Source organism: Theobroma cacao, chromosome 8, assembly GCF_053813885.1.
Source record: "Theobroma cacao isolate CCN51 chromosome 8, ASM5381388v1, whole genome shotgun sequence".
Lineage (NCBI taxonomy): Eukaryota > Viridiplantae > Streptophyta > Magnoliopsida > Malvales > Malvaceae > Theobroma > Theobroma cacao.
The window spans coordinates 5,743,881-5,766,141 of record NC_142646.1 but is presented as its reverse complement, the minus strand read 5'-3'; the positions used below and the strand labels follow the sequence as shown (position 1 = coordinate 5,766,141).

General features: G+C 35.3%; 4 protein-coding genes across 10 annotated transcripts; 2 read left to right on the top strand and 2 right to left on the bottom strand.

Moving 5' to 3' along the window:
- The first annotated feature begins 106 nt into the window (after positions 1–106).
- On the top strand, positions 107–6,055 carry LOC18592228 (electron carrier/ protein disulfide oxidoreductase). The gene is made up of 7 exons (XM_018126277.2): positions 107–364; positions 1,207–2,555; positions 3,305–3,360; positions 3,458–3,691; positions 3,799–4,090; positions 4,594–4,790; positions 5,716–6,055. Exons 2-7 carry the CDS (start codon positions 1,287–1,289, stop codon positions 5,867–5,869), a joined length of 2,202 nt encoding a protein of 733 aa, XP_017981766.1. The 5' UTR covers positions 107–364; positions 1,207–1,286; the 3' UTR covers positions 5,870–6,055.
- Positions 6,056–7,961: 1,906 nt separating this feature from the next.
- LOC18592227 (putative glycerol-3-phosphate acyltransferase 3) lies at positions 7,962–10,059 on the bottom strand. Its single transcript, XM_018125630.2, has 2 exons — positions 9,321–10,059; positions 7,962–9,175 (listed from the first exon to the last, which is right to left on the bottom strand). Exons 1-2 carry the CDS (start codon positions 10,014–10,016, stop codon positions 8,303–8,305), a joined length of 1,569 nt encoding a protein of 522 aa, XP_017981119.1. The 5' UTR covers positions 10,017–10,059; the 3' UTR covers positions 7,962–8,302.
- A 1,664-nt stretch (positions 10,060–11,723) lies between these two features.
- Positions 11,724–14,555, bottom strand: LOC18592225 (S-adenosyl-L-methionine-dependent methyltransferases superfamily protein). Of its 7 annotated transcripts, none has more exons than XM_018126242.2 (4): positions 14,410–14,555; positions 13,677–13,758; positions 12,647–13,346; positions 11,724–11,958 (listed from the first exon to the last, which is right to left on the bottom strand). In XM_018126242.2, exons 2-4 carry the CDS (start codon positions 13,723–13,725, stop codon positions 11,871–11,873), a joined length of 837 nt encoding a protein of 278 aa, XP_017981731.2. In that variant the 5' UTR covers positions 13,726–13,758; positions 14,410–14,555; the 3' UTR covers positions 11,724–11,870. The 7 variants fall into 7 exon arrangements, with proteins under 7 accessions (XP_017981731.2, XP_088665308.1, XP_088665307.1 ...); XM_088809182.1 differs by having other exon boundaries at positions 12,647–13,187; XM_088809181.1 differs by having other exon boundaries at positions 14,389–14,539.
- Positions 14,556–17,522: 2,967 nt separating this feature from the next.
- LOC18592224 (aminotransferase ALD1, chloroplastic-like) lies at positions 17,523–21,727 on the top strand. The gene is made up of 10 exons (XM_018126240.2): positions 17,523–17,638; positions 17,770–17,798; positions 18,020–18,087; positions 18,242–18,358; positions 18,454–18,516; positions 19,869–19,973; positions 20,097–20,147; positions 20,448–20,768; positions 20,883–21,089; positions 21,245–21,727. Exons 1-10 carry the CDS (start codon positions 17,562–17,564, stop codon positions 21,536–21,538), a joined length of 1,332 nt encoding a protein of 443 aa, XP_017981729.1. The 5' UTR covers positions 17,523–17,561; the 3' UTR covers positions 21,539–21,727.
- Positions 21,728–22,261: the final 534 nt, after the last annotated feature.

Sequence of the window (22,261 nt, the reverse complement as noted above, 5' to 3'; positions counted from 1 at the left end):
CGTAATGTGGTTGATCCGTAATAATAAAGACAAGGAGGGGTTGAATGCAAACAAATGGGAAGAGTAGGGTCCAAAGTAGACAAAGGGGATAAGAGGCCCTGAAGTCTAAAAAGTGAGAAAGAAAAATGAGGAAACTCAAAAACCAGCACACGGACTTCCCGCTTCTCCCGCTTGTCTCGTCCCCTCTGAGAATCCTCCCCCTAATGTTTTCTTACCGTTTCATTTTCAATTAAATCCCTCCCTTCAAAACATAAAACAGGAAATTGTAACTCCAGAATTTAATTTGTTATCTCTCTCCAGATCTTTTTGTTTTCCAATTCACTCTTTCTCTTCAACCAAACACCTCTTCACTCTCTCCGGATCTGTAAGCTCTCTCTCTTTCTCATTTCCGATTTTCATCTCTTCCATCACGATTAACTTGCAAAACCTAGTTACTTTTTTATCAAACGATTTTTCTATGGTTTATTGATTTTTTTTCATTTTCTTTTTGTTTTTTTTTGGAGAGCTAAGTAGTCTGATGGAAATGAAAGCTTCATCAATAGTTAGTGATTTAATCTTTTTGTTATTTGATTCGGAAATATCTATAGTGGAAAAGCACTTTTCTATTTAATTTATTCTTTTTTGTTTTGGTTAGATGAGATGCATTTGTCTGCTAGTGTTTTTGCCTTTGACCTTTATGCTTTTAGTATTATTATTATGTATACATCTGCCTGCTTTGCTTATATCCATATGTAATTTAAGATTGACCAATTCCTTTGACTTCGAGTGGTCGAGAATCAAAGCTTTTAGGGCTTGATCTCCTTGATAGATTGTAGGTAATGCTTTAAGACAATTTCTTATCATGAGTACTTTTGTGAGTTTAAGTTTTGGTTACGTATATCTGCTTGTATTTATGTTTCTGATGTCACAATGATACAAGAAGTTAATGTCTACAGAAAAATCTACTGAATGAGCACTGGTATACTTATATAGAGCATTCTAGTTTTATGGTAATATGTTTTTCTTGTTTGTTCTGCCCAACAATTGTAAAACTGTTTGAATAGCTAAAAAGTGAAAACTGGAGATCTTATTGTTTATCAAGCAATTTTTGTAGTTATCTACTTTCAAATGTGACTCTATGTGTGAGATCTTATGTTTAATTTTTTTTCCTAATGGAATTGGTCTTCTGTTGAATTTGGCTAAGTTTATGTGAAAAATTCCCCGCAGGAATCTGCAAAGAAATCCTTGAATTCTTGTCTGCAGCAAGTACTAGAGCAAAGTTTGAGGGCCATGTTTTAGCAAGTTGGATGCCAAATTTATGTGTTGCTGACACTATGGAAAAGGAAAACTTCAGTGACAAAAATATTACAGATTTTCCTATTGATGAAAAACTAGAGGGAAATACTGATGGAATTCACAAAGAAGATCAGGGTAAAACTGTCGAAGAGATGCAAAGTCTGAACATCAGCAAGGTCGGCATTAATAAGTTAGATGATGATAATGGACAAGACAGCTTAAGTTTCAACAAGGATCAGAATAGAGTCTTGGAATCTAAAGCTGTTGGGGACAATTTAGACAATGATGACAAACATGTTGTACAAGGTAACAAGATAAATACGGGTGTGGATTCGGATTCTAAAGCACAAGAAGAAATGAATGAGACTACAAAAGAAGTTCTTGATGAGGAGGAGCCAGAACCTGTCTTTGATGGAACAGAGGTTCCTGGGATGGAAGCTAACCGGAGTTTATCAACTCGTTCCTTGGATCCTGATCCAGAGGAAGAGGGATCTGTGTGGCCTGAGAAAGCGGTGGCACTTAAGAATTTTGTCAAGGAGAAGGGTGCAGTTGCAGTAACCAATGTCCTGCGTCGCATTTCTTTTAAAAGAGATGAAGTTGAGCATGCCCCTGCTGATGAAGATAAGCACTCTGCAGATTCTGCTAAACGTGGGGAACATACTGCAATGTCTCCAAAAACCACAGAAAGATCTGCTTGGAATCCCCTAAACTACATTAAGATGTCACGTGATGCTGATGCAGAAAGCAAAGCTGAGCAGGGGGGGGATATTATCGAAGAATCACGTCTACCTATTGTCACAAAAGGAAGAATAATAGTATATACAAGGTTAGGATGCCAAGATTGTAGAGAAGTTAGGTTGTTTCTGCGCAGGAAAAGGCTTGGATATGTTGACATTAACATTGATGTATATCCCAGTAGAAAATTGGAGCTAGAGAAGTTTTCTGGATCTTGTGTAGTTCCTAAGGTCTTGTTTAATGAAGTACTGATTGGAGGCTTGAGCGAACTCAAAGGCTTAGATGAGTCTGGCAAGCTTGATGAGAAGATTGATTTTTTGATTTCTGAAGCACCATCGCTTGAAGCTCCGCAACCACCTCTTTCTGGTGAAGATGATGTGTCCAGTAATGGGCCTGTTGATGAACTAGCTCTAATTGTCCGAAAAATGAAAGCAACTATTGTTGTTAAGGATCGGTTTTACAAGATGCGCAGGTGCACTAACTGTTTTCTAGGTTCAGAAGCAGTGGATTTCCTATCAGAAGATCAGTACTTGGAAAGGGAAGAGGTTAGTTGGGATTTTTATTATGTTTTTCCTGACTAGTATAGTGAATTTCAGGTGATAATTGATTATTGCAAGGTCACGGTTTTCTATTACTTCTATTATTTTCTCCATTTGGAATTAGGACCAAAGATTTCCTGAATTAGAAGACTCTTTCAGTGGTTTCATACAGTAAATGAAAAGCTAAACCAAAGAAAGGTTTTTTTTACAGCATATTAAAATATTGCTTCTTTTGAACTTAAAAATGGTATGAACTTCACATTATTGTAGATGGCTTTCAATTTAGTTCTTGCATATCAAAATACTCTTCAGTAGACCTTTTATCGATATTCATTCCAGTCAGATGAATAGATGCAACAGTAGAATTTTTACTTAAGTTCTGAAAATTTCCATGAGGCCTTTTCCTGCCCTTTTTCTTTTCAAGCAATCTAGATAATGTTGAGTAGGCATATTGTGGATTATGGATGTCTGAGTTTATCTTTTACCATCATGTTTTATGATACTATATTGTAACAGTTTCAAACATATAGTAGTACATATTGCAATAACAACACTTCTCTTTTTTCCTTATCCTCTTGTTTTTTTTTTTTTTTTGAATGGGTGGTTTTGGAGATTTTGGACCAAGTCAGACTGCCACTGCTTTTAAGTTTAAAATTTAAGATTTTGTGTGCTTGTTCTGCTTATACATGTTTGGATGTGGTTATATCTCCATTAAGTCCCCCTTCCCTTTCCGTTGTTCTTGCATTGTGGAACAGGCTGTTGAATTTGGGCGAAAGCTTGCTAGTGAACTCTTCTTTCGACATGTTCTTGAGTGAGTCCACACCATCCCAGTTTATTCTTTTGTGTAACATTTTTAATCTGTAGTAGAAAATTCTTCTCATTTTTTTGTCTATGGTGCTTTATGATAGTGAGAACCTATTTGAGGATGGTAGCCACTTGTATCGGTTCTTGGAACATGATCCTACTGTGTCATCTCAGTGTCACAACATTCCAAGGGGTATAATTGAACTGAAGCCAAAGCCCATCACTGAAATTGCATCAAGGCTGAGATTTTTGTCATATGCCATTTTTGAAGCCTATGCATCAGAAGATGGAAGACATGTTGATTATAGAAGTATCCATGGAAGTGAGGAATTTGCAAGGTTTGATGCTTCTTAGTATATGATATTGCTCACTCTAGTATCTTCAAAATTTTATTTGTTCTCTTTTAATGCTTAAGTATTCATTGTTAATGGAAAAAACATTTTAGGTACTTAAGAATAGTTCAAGAGCTCCAAAGAGTGGAAGTGCAAGACATGCCAAGGGAGGAGAAGCTCGCCTTCTTCATAAATTTGTACAATATGATGGCCATCCATGCAATATTAGTGTGGGGTCATCCTACTGGTCAATTGGAACGAAGGGAGCTGTTTGGGGAGTTCAAGTATGTTGTTGGTGGGTGCACATACTCCCTTTCATCTATTCAGAATGGCATTTTAAGAGGAAATCAAAGGCCACCGTACAATCTTTTGAAACCATTTGGTGTGAAAGATAAACGTTCACAGGTAATACAGTGTGAGTAAAATTGATGCTTACTGCTACATGATGCTTCTAGCCATTGGTTTAATGGCTTGCATTTCCGGATTAGCTCTTTACGTTGTTTGCTGTTAATTATGAAAACCGGTGAAAATACATAGCTTTTACTTGTTGGTGGAAACTATCAAGTGAATAAAATCTTTGAAACCTGTGCAGAATATTTTGTCTATATCCTTAGAATTTGGCAATCTTTTCAATTTCCCCATTGTTTCAGAAGGAAGAACTGAGACTTTTGCATATGAATTGACCTCACAATGCTCTTGGGTAGTTGATTAGGTTGACTTATCCTCACAATGCTCTGCAGGGTAGTTAATTAGGTTGACCTCTGGCTTGTGATTGTGGAGTCAGAATAAGTTTTGTTAAAATGTATCTCATCATCATGTACCAAAAAAAAACATACTTCATCATCAAGAGTCAAATGTCTCATGTGGAAATTCAATCCAGCTCATTCTATGTTGTATGTTTTTATCAGGTGGCTCTACCCTATTCAGAGCCTCTAATACACTTTGCCCTTGTTTGTGGTACCCGATCTGGGCCTGCTCTTCGATGCTACTCCCCTGGGAACATTGATAAAGAGCTGATGGACGCAGCTCGGGATTTCTTACGAGCTGGTGGACTTATTGTTGATTTGAGCGGCAAGGTTGCATATGCTACTAAGATCCTCAAATGGTATGTTATTTCAAGAGAGATTCTTGGTGCAAAAACTTATATTTCTTTCTAGAGACCTTTATTTTCTGTTTAGGAGGTAAAATCGGATTTTAAAATTTTCTCTACACATGTGCATGCCCTTCACACTAACACACACATGCTTAGATGCACACATGCACACACTCTAAAACTTATAGGCAAAAGGAACTTCTAAATACTGATGCCTTCATTTCAACTTATGTAGCCCTATAGAAGTTCTTGGTTGTAGAATTATGTAAGTTTTGGTGGCCTAAGTTGGGTTCAGAAGCAACAGAAGTGCAGGATAAAGTCTCAATTTAAAACCTCACTCTCAAAATTATAGATTACTCTTGCACACTCATGTACACTAGGGAACAATAATAAGATGGATGCTTTGTGTTTTTATTTGTTTTAAAAAAGGGAGTTATCGAGAGATATAGGGATGAAAATAAAAAGTTACTGCTGGGTGATTTCCATTTTCTTTAGAAAAGAGAAATAGTAGAAAAATGAGAGTTGTTGATAAAAATTTAATTCAAATATGACCTAAATGAGACCAGTGCACTCACAACAGAATATGACTTGTTATTGTCTTATTTAACTTTTTGGTAAATTCAAATTGAGTTGGTAATAGTGGGTGGGTACCAGTTGAACCTCCCTATAGTAATATAGATGAAGTTCACTTCGAACTGCAGAGAGAAACAAAAGATGTGAAAGATACCATTCATGCAGCCACCAAACACCATGCTGTAGTAAAGTGATTTTCTTAGAATTAGTAAAAGATGAGTGATGGAAATGCATACCACTTCCTTGGTTATTGAGAGATTTTCCAAATGTAGTCAGCTTGTAAATTTTTGTTGCTTTATTTATATACTTCTTCTGGGACTTTAACTTGTGTTGCTTGCTCTCTGTCATTCTAATCAATAAACAGGTTTAGTGTGGATTTTGGCAAGAACGAAGTAGAGGTATTGAAACATGCTTCTAATTACTTAGAGCCAACCGAATCTGAAGCTTTGCTCGAGATGCTTGCTGATGATCAGTTGAAGGTTGTATACCAGCCATATGATTGGGGTTTGAATCGATAGGGTTAGACTTTTCCTTTTTATATACTCCTTATACTTGATCATACAGGTTCCCTGTTTTACAAAATTTTTGGAGGGAATTACGTTGCAAAGAAAACTTGAAGATACGTACAGCATTAGATATCTGTCAGGCTGCAGTTTTTATCAAATTAAAATACAAAGTGATCTAAAGTTTCTTGTTTTGTTGTATATTGAGAATTCCAATGCGATTACTTTTACAAAAGTTACACCTTGAAGTCATTTGCTTAATCTTCCCTTTTGAGCATTTACCATATGAAAATATCTATTCCTTCAAAATGCACAATCTAACCTCCATGAAGATTAAGCAAACATAGTGTAGTATGGATCATAGTGCATTGTCACTTGGGCCTCATCATGTTTCTTTGGTTCAGAAGCAGTAGCGCCGTCTAACTATGTGATAACAAATTGCGTAATATCTAATCTCAAGTCATTATTTTTGATAAACTATATATGGTAAGGTTTTTAAAATACTAAATCTGCGATAAAATATTTAAATAAGTACCCACTTCCCAAGCCAACTGCCTGACATATGTATATTCCCGTGCAACTGCAACCACGAATCTAACATTAGTTTAGAATTCTTCATGACCTTGTCCACGTTTCCCTCTCCATGCAAAGCGTAACGTACTCAGAGGTCTCTTCTCTTGGACAACAATGTAAATTACAATCACTCCCTCTCCCTCACTCCCACACCACATATCCAATAAAATGTGACAGGGATTTGTTGGCCGAATTAGAGTTATAAATGAAGTTCAGTTGCGTCGGTGATTGCTTAAAGAAAGCATTCTTTGCCACGACCCCAATGAATATTGATTAAATAATACTAACTACCCACTTGATAGCGAACTTGCCATTGTCTAACCAGTGAAGCTTTTTCTTCTCTTGAAAAACCTCACCACTGCCACTACTGTTTTTGCTTTGTGTTTCTTTTTAATTACAGGAATCCGGAAAGCTCTTTCGGGGTTTCATTAACTCTGGCACAACTAATAACCAATTGTATAGAGTAACCTTTGAGATTGCTCTCATTAATAATTGTTTTTCAATTTCTTATAAATTAAATAATTTTAATTTTCTTTTTTTAGAACAACCTCATTTAATTTTGATAGAACAAAGAAAATGAAAGAAAGAAGATACGCTAGTTTAGTTTGACCTTTTGTTTCCAAGGAGATGGGATGGCTCTTTTGAATCATACGTATTACCTACCAACTACCAAGTCTCTTGATTCCGCTTGGCAATGTTTTGAGGTGCAATCCGGTTGCTCGTCGAGCAAGATTTAGAAGGAGTAGATAGCCGATGGAAGCATCAGGCTTTGAAATGTCTTAATGGATGAAAAGCCGAAGGCAAAATAGTTGATCACACCATAATCAGATCTTAGACGGTAAGTTACGCTCAATAAAACCCTTTGACGAATTCATTAATAATATTTTTTTTCTTTTTAATTATACATTTTTTATAATTTTTTATCAAATAAGTAAAAACAGTGAGTGAAAATGATGAATATGTATACATATAAAGCAAATGTAATAATCAAATTAAATACATAATGCTTATCTAGATGATTGAAAAGATTGATTTTGAGGTGAACTTAGAAATTGAAATTTGTTCAAGAAAAACTCTGAAGCCACAAGAAAAAAAACGTGGCGCACAAGTAATCATGGATTTTGTCAAGAAAGAAGCAGATGTACGGAAGGTTTCAACTTCAGATGACTTAGGTCTGAATCCTGTATGGAATTGCTTGCCAAAGTGGCACCCAAGGTTATGTACTGACTTTTTATTTTTACTTTTAAATTTAGCCATTCTATTGTTAGTTATAGCCTACCTTCTATGAGCATGTTTTCATGGAAAATATTTTTACAATGATTTAAAACCTCACATTTTACTCGTTTATATCGCTTTTTATGCCATAAATTGAAATTCACTGCTTACATTTAAGATTAACTAATTGTATGATTTTGATAAGAGGCAACTCTGCATCAGGGCAGTACTTGTTACAATTAGAAACACACAAGGTTTCATGTATCAGCCAAGTAGCAGGTTCTACACAGCAAACTGTCAAGAACTTGCACTCTGCATCACTCTTTTTAAGCTTGAAACTGTTATTATGCTATATATTCTTTTCAGTAAAATTCAGGAAAACTGCAGCACATGGCATATAAGGACGCACAATCATCACACACAATCATGTTCAAGAACAATATTTGTACCTTAAATATCCTACTAAAGTTCATTATTTGATCGTCCAAGCTTATTCGGTTCATGCTTTAAGCTCTCGTCCGATCAACTAGATCATAAGTACTGCAGGGGTTACAGTATCTACCTCTTTAGTGTTGCACATAGGAAACTTGATCCTCCTGGAAATTTGTTCTGCTCAAATGAAAAGTGCATGATTGTTTCTTGCGTCACTCTCCTAGCATCCTATACGATCCCCTCATTGCCTGCCAAGATTGCATACTTGTCTTTCCTTGTAAGATTGGTACACTCAAATCCTAAAGCTGCTGCAATCTGATTCTGCACATGATTGGTAACTTCGAACTTTGATTTCCCTCCAGTATTATGTGTTTGGCAACTTGGCAACTTGTTAAGAATCTTGACCGAGCACATAGGATTTGGATTCATGAGGTGAAATGTTGAGTCCAAACATTTGAGTCCGCTAGCTGTAGATCCGTAGAACAGGCTAACCTGCAATTTTATTGCTACAGGAACTATTTCATCAGTCATCTCTGCGAATAACGGGCTGAACCTTAGCAGATAGGGTTCTCTGCAAGTGGTTCCTTCGGGGCAAACGACAAGGTCACCTTGGCTCAAAAGCTTCTTCATAATTTTTCCATCTTTCTCTCGATCTCTTGATAACCTGACCGTCTTAATAGGGGAAATTACCTCACTGAATCTACTAATGCTGTAGGTGACAGCATAGACAGACTTCATGAGAACTGCACTTAAAAAAAGTGGGTCTAGTAAAGTTCTGTGGTTGCAAACGTAAAGCATGCCTCCTGGTTTATTTTCACCATTGATTGAAGCAGTAGTAGGTTCTGGTTTTGATACTGTAATTATACACCCAGACAAGGCCAATAAAGGCATAGATAACTTAAAAGGTAATGATATGAAAACAATGGTTCTGGTGATGTTCAGAAGGAAGCCAAATGGAAGCCAAATGAACATAATTAGCGCAGCTAATGGGGTTGGCCTAAAAGCCAACCTCCCATCATGGAAGATTAATGGCTTTGGGTATCTCTTCCTTGGAAGGACTTGCCAATTTTTCTTTTCTGCCTCTGTTACTAAGTAAATTTCCTGTTGCAACACAGATTTTCTTAATGCTCCTTGAATAAATAAATGTACTCATAAAATAAAAAAAAATTAATCAGAGAAAGAGTAAGGGGCTGAGAAGTGGAGTGAATGGAAAGGAGAGTTTGTTAGTCTTAGGAATTTTACCAACCTTGCAATGTGAGAAAATCTTCTGATCGTGAGATTTTCTGAAGCAACCTAAACCAATATTATGAGTACACTCGCTTATAACAAGTCCAGCATCCATCTTTTCCTCCATCAAACCCAAGAAGTACCCGCGAAATTCCTTCAACTCTCTTGCAACAACAGCATCAATTCCCAAGTAGTCTCTTAAGAATCCTTCAACCATGATTTTAGGCATTCCAGTCACTGCTACCCTTTTTTTGTAGCTCATCACTATATCAAAGCCTTCACAACCCACATCTTCCAGGAAGAACTTGGGCAAAATGGCAGTCCCAGCTCTAAACTTCTCCTTCGTAATACCAACAAAGCTTACAAAAACCAGAATCCTCAGTCCAAGCTCCTTCCATATTAACAAAACAAGAGGGTACAAAAGAAGCAAGATAAGTGCTCTAAAGAGCCCACCTGCTTCAAAGGCCACCAGCATGAAGTAAGGAAACAGTGAACATGACTTCAGGAGTGCACCCTCCACGTGAAAAACCAATGTCTGGTTTGCAAGCTCATCTGTTCTATGGACAAGTGTGGAATGCTTAAGAAATTTGAATTGGGTTGCAGGGCCATTGCTGACCTTGAACCTTAGATAGGGCAGCTTCCCTGATGATTTAAGCAGGGTTTCGAACAATAAGGAAAGAGCTTTTAGTGGGAAGAGCTTCTTTATTTTTGCCATTTTTTTGCATACCTTGTGACCAAAGGGCTGAAAATTTATACGAACGAGTATTGTTATTTGTTAGTTACTTTGGTTTAAGATGGACAACGGCTCATTTATTCCTCTAGCCGCGTCGTCAGTCTTGATAACTTTGATCGCTTATTGACAAAGGTTTCCATAAATGGCCGAATTTAAGTGTTAATGTACTAGGCAAACTGTTTTGAGTCCCCAAACTTGTCCCATAGCACTGATTCTCGGTAGGCCATGGTCACCTTCGGAAAAATTGATGTAAACCACCCTCAGGACTTTATACATACACTAACGTAAAGGGACAAAAAGAAATTGGGACAATGTTTTCATGTTGCTAATTTTGCAGTGTATTTTTTTCTCTACTATGGTAATCTTAAAAGGGTAGTTTATATATATCTAATAAATGATCTTCCATATCTTGTAAATTAAAAGAACTCAGCTAGAATTTCACATTTTCGAAAGTCTGAGATGAAACTAATTATGATTAATTAGACAAAAATGTGAGGAGGGGGGGTGGGGTTGGGAAATGAGCTTTTGCTATATCTCTTAAATCTTGGAAAAACGTGAATCATTAATAGATAATGTTCTTGTTGTGCAATCCAATGCTTTGTCTTTTATTAAGTTCGTTAACAATTCGTTTTCCACAGTGGTTGATGGGAGTGATTTTATTGCTTGATTACTGCTTGTTCTGCCGAAGAATTCGGTGGGAAATAAGCCTCACATAACCCACGAGGTGCTCTGCTTTCAATCATTTATAGCTCTTAACTGAATCAATTTTTGGTCTTCTTTTCCATTTTGATGCATACAATACTTTAAGTAGATACATATATATACATACGTAAATAAATACGCAAATTAACTTCTAGCCAGGAAATAAAATTAATGTCGATCTCTTGTCCATTAAAATTGAGTTATGTTATCAGCTGTGTATTCTGTGTCTTTGTTCTACAGCATTATTATTAATGTTATTTATTAAGACAATTGATTCCTTCCATCGGAACAAGCACTATATTTCTAGCTAGAGCCTAGAGTCACTTATGTTAGTAAAATAATTAAATAAAACATAAGGGTTTAAAACATAATTAAGTGAAATTGATATTCTTCACCTACATGCACCTCTTTTAAATTATTTCATGGCACTTGGTTAGAAATTAATTCAACAAATTATCAATGGAAATAATGCAAAAACTCATTATGTTTTGAGCTATACCTAAATGAAAAATAACTCTTTATCAACTTAAAAATCCTCGCTAATTATAATCCTCACAAGAGTAATTAAAAGCAAACAATGATAACCTTTTAGCATATTGGTTATACTTTCTGCTATGTAGGAAACAATTACATATCGTAACTCACAAGCGGTAGCAGTTGCTGGTTTCTTATTTATTTAATGCATTCTCAATTCACATGGACAACAGATGAACAACTGACAACCTCGATCCAGGATGAACCATAAACTCACAAGTCACAATCAAAAACCTGTAAACAGAACTTATCCAAAAAAAATCTGTAAACAGAATTCTTCGCCAATGTGCCTCATTTAGAAGAGAAGTACATACTCTGGTAATACCAACTCATTGTACATAGTTAAAAGGGTTGAGCAATCCATATGTTTGGCCGCTCTCCCAAGTCCATCTTTTACCACATTGATTAAGCACCTTTGTAACTAATTAAGAGATGGTAAAGTATCATTAGCCGGGAACTTTTTAATCTCAGTCCACAAATGTGTAAAATCCAATTCAACCATGAAGAGTGTGCATAGGCTGTCCCTAAAAAGCCGCAACAACAAACTTTCTTCGATTCTAATTCCACTAAGATCCATTGAAGTAATGCAAGTCTTTACCCCTATAAAGTTTTCTCAAGAATGATACACCAGTTTGATTTGTCATAAAACTTATTGACGATCACAGCATTATCCATTCCAGATACCAACCTGCAGAATTTATTTTAAAAAAAAAATGAGCAGATGATATTTATCTGCATATGTATATGACAGTAGGTAGTTTATGGTCCAATCATCAAACCCCAACATCGTACTCTAAAAGAAACAAAGGAACTAATTGATTTTATTATGGTAAAATTTTAGGCTTGACCATGTTCTTTCTCAACCCAAATCATCTAAATCCCATTGACGTCAACTCCCAATGCAATTAATGATTTCCAAATTAAACTGTTGTAAACCATTTTCCATCCCCTAGATGCAAAAAGAACATTTTTACACCAAGTAACTATCACTGAAAAGCATGACTTTCACCATGTATCTTAAATCCATGGTAAGCAACATCGTCTTGAACCAATGGGGGAAGATAAAAGAGATGATTGCTATGATCACTTACTTGACATATGCCAGGTTCAAAAAGGGTTCTAATATTGTTATGTCATGACAACATGTCCACTTAGATTGGTAAAATTAAGTATATTATAAACGCCAGTTAGATAGATAAATTCTTTAGCAATCACATCATACATCTAGGATCAGAACCCACTATCAACCCCATTTTGGAGAGTTAATTAAATGGGGGAGGAGGCTCTCTCCAGCTGCAGCCCAATCATTGGGTAATATGTTAATAAATAAATGGATAAATAGAACTTAAAGCACTTGCAAAAATCATATTGCATACCTTTCAAGCTCACCTTCACCAAACACATGGTAATATCTGTCATACACTACAGCACCCTTCTTATCATCTTTCCTTGCCAGACCATTTGCAAGAGCACCGGCAGAAGCACCACTAACTTCAGCACGATGATAAGGTAAGTGCCAAGGGACAAAATATTCCTGTTGACTCATTCTGTGTTTAGAAACCAATACATCATCTTCATTTTGAGGGGTTAAACACATTGATTGTTGCATATTCTCAGTTAAACTATCATTAGAATCTTTAGCATGTGCTTGTGAACCATTTTCCTCAGTTTCAGGAATGCTTTCTAAAGTGAAGGGTGATGGCCCACGAACACGAGGACTACCTGGTCCTATCCACTCTTCCACATACTTTTCAGCAAGTGGAGTCCATTTGGTAAGTAATGACTTATCCTCTTGTTCTACAGCCCAAACGGTTATTAGAACTAGGCCACCCTTTTTGACCACCCGGACTAATTCTTCAATGGCTTTCTTTCTCCTATCCTCTGTACTTAAGTGATGTAACACGGCAATAGAGATTGCTGCATCACCAAAATTTGTTCTGTAAGGAAGATTAACAGCATCTGCAACCAAAACTTCATGCCCTTTATCTGCACATATTTTGATAAGAGGGGCACTTATATCACATCCTATAAAATAGCAGCTGGGAGTTAAACCCAGATATTTCCCATTTCCACATCCTGCATCCAAGATAAGAGAGCCGGTAGGCAAAGATTCCAAGAAAGCAGCAACCTTTGGCCACTTAGCAAAACGGGTGGAACTAAAATGGGGGGCAATAGCATCATAAACACGATGGACGTACTTCTTTTCTATTTCAGGAGTAGATTTCACGCTTATAGATGAGCACCTATGGTCCTCACTTACAGACACGGATTGCATTATATGGGGTTCTCCATCAGGTACAAGAGTACACAAACTAGAACCATCTTTTACTTTGATTTCCATCATACTGCTACAAGTTACTGGATAAACAAATACACAAAAACTGTCAAGGGATAGAGTGCATTTACCCCAAAATCGATGGATGTATCTACCAGCTCTCAGAGAAATAAAAACCATCAGTCTTAAGCATTGTGCCTAAGCAGGTTTGACCTGCATAAAAACCATTTATCAAAACACACACATCAGAACCTAAGAAACAGCAAGCTGTACATAGTTTTGCACCCCAGAATCTTTAAAAAAACCATTTGGCATCACCAATCTCAGTTGGATATCAATAGGGAACAACATAAATGATGGTTCTAAAATACTAGTGAAAACATCCAGGGAAGCACACACACGTAAATTTCACTAGTTTATCTATTCGAAATTCAGCAATGCTGCTCCTTGCTTTTCAGCTGATTAATTCTACCTAGTTAATGCAACAGAAGAAACCCAAACATGTATTGAAATAAAGCCAAATATTAGAGTATTTCTTTGATTAATGCACTCTTGAGCTTCAACTAAAACAAGCCAAATTTCATATCAGCAAACTAAGAAGGGGCACTAATACCAACCAGCAATAACCACATTCCCCCCAAAGCTATATAGAGTTCCAACCAAATTACCATTTTCCATTTTTTTTCTTAACAAAAACTAAATTAAAATATTTCAATCTTATATTCTTGTCTGTATAACAAGAAGACAAAAAAGAGCTAAAGAAAAATAGCAGAATATTAATGGAAAAAAACACTAAAAATAAAATATTAATTATTCATAAAAGAAAAAGTTATACTCTTTTACCAAGAGATTATGGTAGCTTACATGATTCAGTCGGGATAGAGAAGAAAAGGATTAGAGCGGTGCCGAATTCATTTGATTTTGCGAATTTTGTGAATTAGGGTTTTTCAGAGGTACGGACAGCATTTTTTATGGGTAAAAGATAGGAGAGTAACATGTCTATAGTAAGCAACGTGAGCCCTTCAATAATGGCCGATAGATTATTCTATTATTCTATTTTATTCACTATTCTACCGATGCAAATTTACATTATTGCTTATCCTTTGTAAGTTTTGCGAAGTTTGGTCCATAGCTGATACATCATCATTTTTTCAGATTAAATGAAAGCTGAAAAGGGCAGTCATATTATTAAATAGAAATGATTTAATAGTTAAAAAAAAATCTTGAAGTATATAAAAAGATTTAAATAAAATTTTAATTCTTACTGTGTTCAATTAAATTTTAATATTTTTATTTAAATCAAATAAAAATTCTCTTATCATTTTTTTTTATAATTGGAAGAGAGATTCGAACTCTACTCTTTAGGTAGGAAGATTATGCACCAACTAATAAGATAAATATTCGGTTTCTCTTATCATTTTTATATCATATAACTTGATAACATATTAAAATATATGATAATATTATACATTGAGACATGATAAAATTATTACATTACCGACATAAAAATCATAAATATTATTTCAAGTTAATGACAATTAATTAATCGTTATTTAACTCAAAATAAAAATATAAAAATTTGATTAATATTATAAAAATATATATAATAATTTTTTAAAAATAATTCGAGGGTTTTTATAATATTATGTTATTTGAAATCAAAATTCATCCATAATCATTAGGGTAAAAAAAAAATTTTAATTCAATTGTTGTATCAGTGTTGGAAATGAATGGCTTAGTAAAAATATAGATTTTGATTTCCTAAGAATCGATTTGGGTGGCAAACAAACCCTGAAATGAAAACAAATTCATTTGGATTAACATTTTCAAAAAAGGTATATTTTGTTTCGAATTACTAGTTAACTATACACACGAAAGATAAAAACTTTTGGAATTTGTCTTTTTTTTTTATTATTGCATCATTAATGTGATAGTGATTGCTTATGGTCGAACACTTAATTTGACCCAAAATGTTGAATGATATAGCTGCGGTGCAAATGGAGAACTTATTTTTTATTTTTATTTGAATTTCGATTCAATGCATCTATCTATAACGTAAACGTGGGAAGACAAAAAAGAATAGTTTTCTATATGTCGCCATATGTAGTTGGTGATTGTAGTTAGAGGTCGCGGCAGGCTTGAGACGAGAATTAAACATGTGTTTCACGAGGCCAAATTCATGCAGGAAACTCGTGTCACTCTGCTTTACTTGGCTTGGTTCAATTTTTAACTTGGAATCCATTGAAAGGATGGGTTGAGCTTGAGATTAATTGTTATGTGATGATTAATGGCAAAATAGAATTGTTCTGATGAATAATAGTAGTTGATTTGTGGTAAAGGATAAGGAGTCTGCTAATCTTGAGCTTAAACTTCAACAAGGGGAGTCATTCTCATTAATCACTTTCGTGGATGCTGAGGCAACTTGAAATCTATTCCAGGCTCAGGGGACGAAGATGCAATTCCAAAGTGACAGTGACTTGGAGCTTGGAAATTGGAAAATATTGCTTAATTCAATTTTCCTGCATTGCGGACAAGGTCTATAAGATCTTAACCTCTACATTTTCTCTTTGAAGATTTGTTTGTGGATGTATAGTGCGAATTGTCAGCATCAGAATGGAAAATGTTCCACTAGTTCAAGACAATTTGGTCCAAGCCAGCTGCCGCACGACGCCTTTTACTGTGCTTTAGCAGCCAGTCTCTCATCAGCTTATGGAGTCATGGTACTCTCTATGGCTCTTGGTCCCGCTACAATTGAATTAGTTGTGCCATGTGGCTAAATAATTCTTTCTTGCTAAATAGAAACTCCACCATATAGCTAGTCTCGTCAATATTGCAAATGGTGCGACTTAATCTTTTCTTTCCTTTTTTTTTTTTTTCCCTAGAAAAGTGTGGCCTTGTCAATGAGTGGTGCATAATGGGACTTGAAAATCGAGGTAAGTTCAAGGAATCATCCCGGGCGAAGTTTTTGCGTTGGAAATTTCTTCTGCTTGACGTGCTAGTGTGGAAAATACAAGTTCCTGCAATCAAGGGTGAAGCTAAAATGGCTAAAAGCATCCATATCTGTCATGTTCCGAGAACGATACTGAAAAGAAACCTTGTACACTGATGGCAGGAGCGGTTCAATAAAATTAAAAGTTTAAAGCGATTATCATATATTTTTTAAATAATTAAAATTTTTAATTTAAATAAATCAATTATCATATAAAATAAAGATAATATAATAATATGATATAAACTCTAAATTAAAATGAATACTTATTACAAACTATAAATAAGGCTCACGATTTTATAAAGATAATAACATAACATATTTTTTATTTATTCTTTTAAGAAAAATTGAAGTTAAAAAGAAGAAGAAAGAAAGAGCAAATGAGAAAATAAAAATTCAAAAGTAGATATTATACATTGAAAAAAAATAACTGATTTTATATATAAGAAAAAAAATAGTTGTTGAAATTTATTAAATATGTTAATTGAAAATAAGAGAAATAAGTAAAAAAGTAAAAATTATTGGAGATGATTAAATACATATGACCGTTAGTTGAATGAAAATAAGAGAAATAATTGAAAATTAATAACATTTTAAAAATTAAAAAATAACAAAAAATTAAAATTTATTAAAAAATAATTAAAAAAAGTGAGAAAATACATAAATTTATTAATTATTTTTATATATTTTTTTAATTTAATTAATTATATTATAAAATTATAGAACCTTCTCAAATTTGGAGCCTTTCTAAATTGGAGGCCTAAAGCCCTTGCTTCGGTGGCTTCACCAAAGGGCCGGCCCTGACTGATGGCTGGCGTGAGCAGATTGATCTCATTTTTTGTTTGCTTCCAGGAACCTCCACAGCAAATACTGTTGCATATCCACAACAGAGATGGTCCCCGGTTGCACATTGTTCTCAGTCAGCGTGTGGCAATTACAGGCAAGTATATATAGGCATTGCAAAAGCCACTGATCTCAAACTCAAAGACTCCATATTAGCTTTTGAACCGAATTCTGAAACAGAAAAATGTATTATTCTCAGCATTTATCATGCATTTGCATACCTCATGCAGTGTTGTTACAACCTAAAAGAAGTTGGAGCAGGTTGTCAAGTACATTAATGAAACAGTCCTTACTATCAATTATTTTTACTACTGTTCTTTCAGTTAAGTTTAGGCGATGTCTTTTGCTTGACACTTATTTGTGTTTCCATTCATTTTTGGTCTAATTTGCAGTTCACATTCTAATGCTGGGAAGAGACTTGGTAAGTGCACCATGCCAAATTTATTATGTTATGTTCTACTCATTTTGGTGAAACTCTTTCTTCTCAAAATTTTATGGACTAACCTGGGAATATCAGTTTCAACATGTCAAAGTTGTAAATATACTTTTTAATTTGTTCTGGGTAAGAACAATACAGAAGAAATGCAGCTTATAAGCTATTTTCGGCACTAATTAACAAGTATGAGTCCAATGTCATTGTAGGTCATTGCACACAGGTTCCACGAAATGTGAACTTGGAAAAACTGCGGAGTGGATATCTGTTTCCTGAGGTTGGATGCATCTAAATTGATGTTTTCATCAAATTATTATCATGTGCTAATGTCTGCATCACTATTATCTTGTAATAATGGCTTAGGGAGATCTCTTATATTCTTCCCAGCTAGTACTCTTCAATGGACTTACCTTTTATGTTTCCTTACTCAGATATCCAGGCGAGAGTCTGAACACATGCAGAAGAATCCACACGCAAGCTTACTAAGACTTGGTATTGGTGATACAACAGAACCAATACCGGACATCATAACACTAGCAATGGTTGAGGTATTAACCATTTGGCTGTGATACTTAAAAATAGTTCCCGATTTCTTCAGGTTTTCAAACTGTTTTTTTTTTTTTCTGATTTACAAAAATTGCAGCATGTACGTGGCCTATCAACAATTCTAGGTTATAGAGGATATGGAGCTGAACAAGGCAACATGGTATTATGACATTTTCATTTCCTTTTTTCTTTTGTTCGTTTTTTCTCACATCTGACTAGCTGGCAAGAATGCCAATGACTCTGACCAACTTTATATCATGGTACTAATTAGGAGCATTTTACCTGGATTTTTCTGAATGCCAATGACTCTGACCAATTTTATATCATGGTACTAATTAGGAGCATTTTACCTGAATTATTAAGCATTAGATTCTCTTTGTTATTATTTACCCACCACTGTACAACATACATCCATCACTGTCTGATGATCAATCTGTTATGTTAACTGCTGCCTTGTTGTGGATTTGATTTGTTGCGCATTTTGAAGATTTAGATATTCTGCCCGGATGCTTACAAAATTGGCAGGGAGACATTTTCAGTTGCAGAAAGGACTACTTGATGGAGCCCAGGAGAATGGAGTTAGGAATTCTTTGTATTGCCATTGATGAATTATGAGGCAGTGTCCCAATTTTGTTGAGACATCCTTATCAATGGTACCAAATTGTCAAAATCATTGTTGCTGGATTGGCACTAGGTAGTTGGCCAGCATCATAACAAATTCATCATAGTAAAATATTTGGCAGAACCTATTTAGGCATATGTATACATATACATATATATAAAAGCTTGATCATTTCAAATGGATCCCAAAAGAAACTTCTTTATATCATCATAGATCAAATGTCAATAGATTGGAACCGTCTTTGTCGACAGAAAAATTCTAGGGCACAAGAATCATTCTGATTGAATAATTACTCAACAGAATGCTGCATTTATATCACATAGATTGCAAAATCATGCAAAACAGGTGTAGGAACGCTATTAGATGATGTTGATATATATCTTCATTGTGACAGTATTGAATGTTTTAATTATGTATTAAAGTATGGCTTCCCAGAGGGATAAAATCGAAGTAATTGAAGTCATTCTGTTAAGAAATGTATTTTATACACTTTTCAGAACACCAAAACACATAATATCTTCAGATTTTTCAGCCTGTTTCACCACCCTGCGTTCACAGTTGTATTAAGCATAGGTCAGGTCATTAATTAAAATTAAGACCACTATTTGAATTGTCAGAAGATTTTTCACTGCTAATCAGCATTGTCTCGCATAAAATTGCATAAATTAAATGTCAATAAATTCAAAAAAAAAAAAAAAGGGAAGAATGAAATGTTGATGTTTGGCCAGAGAAATTAATGAATGTATGCATTCTTCAACTTTGAGAGTAACGATTTTATTTCCTTGGCAATCTGAGATGTAAAGTTGCGTGGAGTGGCTTTTTGATATAGCTAACGTACTCTGTATCCTTTTCATATCTACTACAGAAAGATCTTCCTCACTTTTTTGCAGGCACTAAGAAAGGCTATCGCAGAAAAACTTTACCAGGATATGGGTATAAAAGCTGATGAGATTTTTGTATCTGACGGTGCACAGTGTGACATTTCTCGCCTTCAGGTAAGCTTCGTGTATGTGGCAAATGTGCAGACTCATTACATCAGCAGAATACAAGTGATTAACACCTTGTTTTCTGTTTTAGCTGGCTTTAAGTTAATTTTTCATGGCTTTCCCCTTTGGCAGATGCTTCTGGGACCCAATGTGACAGTGGCAGTGCAGGATCCATCCTTTCCAGTAAGTTTTCAGTAGTTTTTTCATTTTTTATGAAGCGTACTTAGAAAGTAAGCATATTTATTGTCAAACGTAGTGATGTGGTACAACCTTGTGGACCTGGTGAATTAGGTTCCTTCAGATTATGCTCTGAGATCATTTGTTTTGGCTGTTAATACCCCTTCAATTTGTTTCTGGGTAAGAACAAGCGTGTAGAACTCTTTTAAAAATTAGCAGAAAACTAGCAACAAGCATGACAGTGATTGATATCATTCTTTATAGTTTATACCCTTTTGCCACCATATTGATGTACCATTTGGACAGGCCTATATCGATTCAAGTGTCATAGTTGGTCAAGCTGGCGAGTTAGAAGAGGAAACTGGGAAGTATGAAAACATAATCTACATGAACTGTGGCCCTGAGAATAATTTCTTTCCCGACCTGTCAACTACTCCAAGGACAGATATCATTTTCTTTTGTTCTCCAAACAATCCCACTGGTCATGCTGCATCGCGGCAGCAACTAAAGCAACTCGTAGCGTTTGCAAAGGCTAATGGGTCTATAATAATTTACGACTCTGCATATGCTGCTTATATCACAGATGAAAGCCCCAGATCAATCTTTGAAATTCCTGGTGCCAAAGAGGTTGGTCACTGTTATTAATTGTCCTATTTATTAGCTAGTTTTGCTGCAAATTTAATGTGAGCTTGTTTAGATTTCTTGCTAAAATCTTGCTATTCTATCCATTTGGTGTTGCAGGTTGCTATTGAAATTTCATCCTTCTCCAAATTTGCTGGGTTTACAGGTGTGCGACTTGGCTGGTCAGTGGTCCCTAAAGAGCTGCTGTACTCCAATGGGTTCCCTGTTATAAAGGATTTCAACCGCATTGTGTGCACTTGCTTTAATGGTGCATCAAATATTGCTCAGGCTGGAGGCCTTGCATGCCTTTCAACAGATGGTTACCAGGTACCACACTTTGTACAAGGGTCTGATTAAAATTTCAGTACTAAAATGTACTGATCTGAGAAATTTCTGTGAGCTGTGACAGTACGCTTCTGGCCTACTTGTAAGTGATGATGGTAAAGTTTATCTTTTCAGTGAAATTGTATTACTGGTTGCAGGCACTACGTAATGTTATTGACTACTACATGGAGAATGCCAACATAATTGTTGATGCATTTTCATCGCTTGGTTCGAACGTCTATGGAGGCACGAATGCACCTTATATATGGGCACACTTTCCAGGATTGAGTTCTTGGAATGTATTCAGTGAAATTCTTGAGAAAACAAACATAGTGACTGTTCCAGGCAGGGGATTTGGTCCTGGAGGCGAAGAGTATATTAGAGTCAGTTCATTTGGTCAAAGAGAACGTATAATAGAAGCTTCGAGGAGGCTAAAAAGATTTCTAAGATGAATTATATATATATATATGTATGTATGTATACCCTTCAGTGACTAAAAGATGAGGGGTTTCCGGTCCAATTTTAATTGATGAAACAACCTTTGTCTAGATAACAATGACTTTGCGCACCTAATGTTCATCGAATTTGGTTGAAGCTTATGCTCTTTGCTGGTCATCAAACTAGAAATATGTTCAGTTCAACAGTTTTGAGTACATTTCCAAAGTTGAAGTAATTTCAAAACCCTGCCATAATGTTCCATCAAATATACAAAAGAAAACGATTGAGCACTTTTCCTTGTCAAATATTCATTCGCATCAATATCAATTCAGTGGCGCACTCTGAAACTATAAGATATTTGTTTGAATATCTGGTTTCATTGCTGAGATGCAAACTATGTGAAGTCTATGTGAAGTAGAAAACTAATCTAAGGAATAAGCAGGAACCAGGAAAGTTAACTAGCCACCCACGGTGTGGTTGAGCAAGAAAACTTATGTCCCTAGCATTTCAACATCAGGTTAAATGAACTTCAAGAAAAAGAAATTGTTTAAACTGAGTGAAAGCGTTTGAAGCAGAAATTTTCAGTTTGACAATCAAATTTTCTATAATTATGATGGAATTTAGATCTCTACAGACGCACCCCAAACAACCCTCAAAGAACTGTAATTTTGGAATCAGGAAAGTAAAATGGTAGAAAAAAGCAGAACAGTTTATAGCATCTAGTCTCATCTCTTAGG

Bases quoted from the DNA above. Each gene is read 5' to 3' on its own strand.
- LOC18592228 (XM_018126277.2), top strand. From the start codon at position 1,287: ATGCCAAATTTATGTGTTGCTGACACTATGGAAAAGGAAAACTTCAGT. The intron at 2,556-3,304 runs GTTAGTTGGGAT...ATTGTGGAACAG, and splicing joins AGTACTTGGAAAGGGAAGAG to GCTGTTGAATTTGGGCGAAA. The intron at 3,692-3,798 runs GTTTGATGCTTC...AAAACATTTTAG, and splicing joins GGAAGTGAGGAATTTGCAAG to GTACTTAAGAATAGTTCAAG.
- LOC18592227 (XM_018125630.2), bottom strand. From the start codon at position 10,016: ATGGCAAAAATAAAGAAGCTCTTCCCACTAAAAGCTCTTTCCTTATTG. The intron at 9,176-9,320 runs GTTGGTAAAATT...GTGTTGCAACAG, and splicing joins AGATTTTCTCACATTGCAAG to GAAATTTACTTAGTAACAGA.
- LOC18592225 (XM_007018825.3), bottom strand. From the start codon at position 13,725: ATGGTTTTTATTTCTCTGAGAGCTGGTAGATACATCCATCGATTTTGG. The intron at 11,959-12,646 runs GTATGCAATATG...TAAATTCTGCAG, and splicing joins GGTGAAGGTGAGCTTGAAAG to GTTGGTATCTGGAATGGATA.
- LOC18592224 (XM_018126240.2), top strand. From the start codon at position 17,562: ATGTATTATTCTCAGCATTTATCATGCATTTGCATACCTCATGCAGTG. The intron at 18,359-18,453 runs GTATTAACCATT...CAAAAATTGCAG, and splicing joins TAACACTAGCAATGGTTGAG to CATGTACGTGGCCTATCAAC. The intron at 18,517-19,868 runs GTATTATGACAT...ACTTTTTTGCAG, and splicing joins GAGCTGAACAAGGCAACATG to GCACTAAGAAAGGCTATCGC.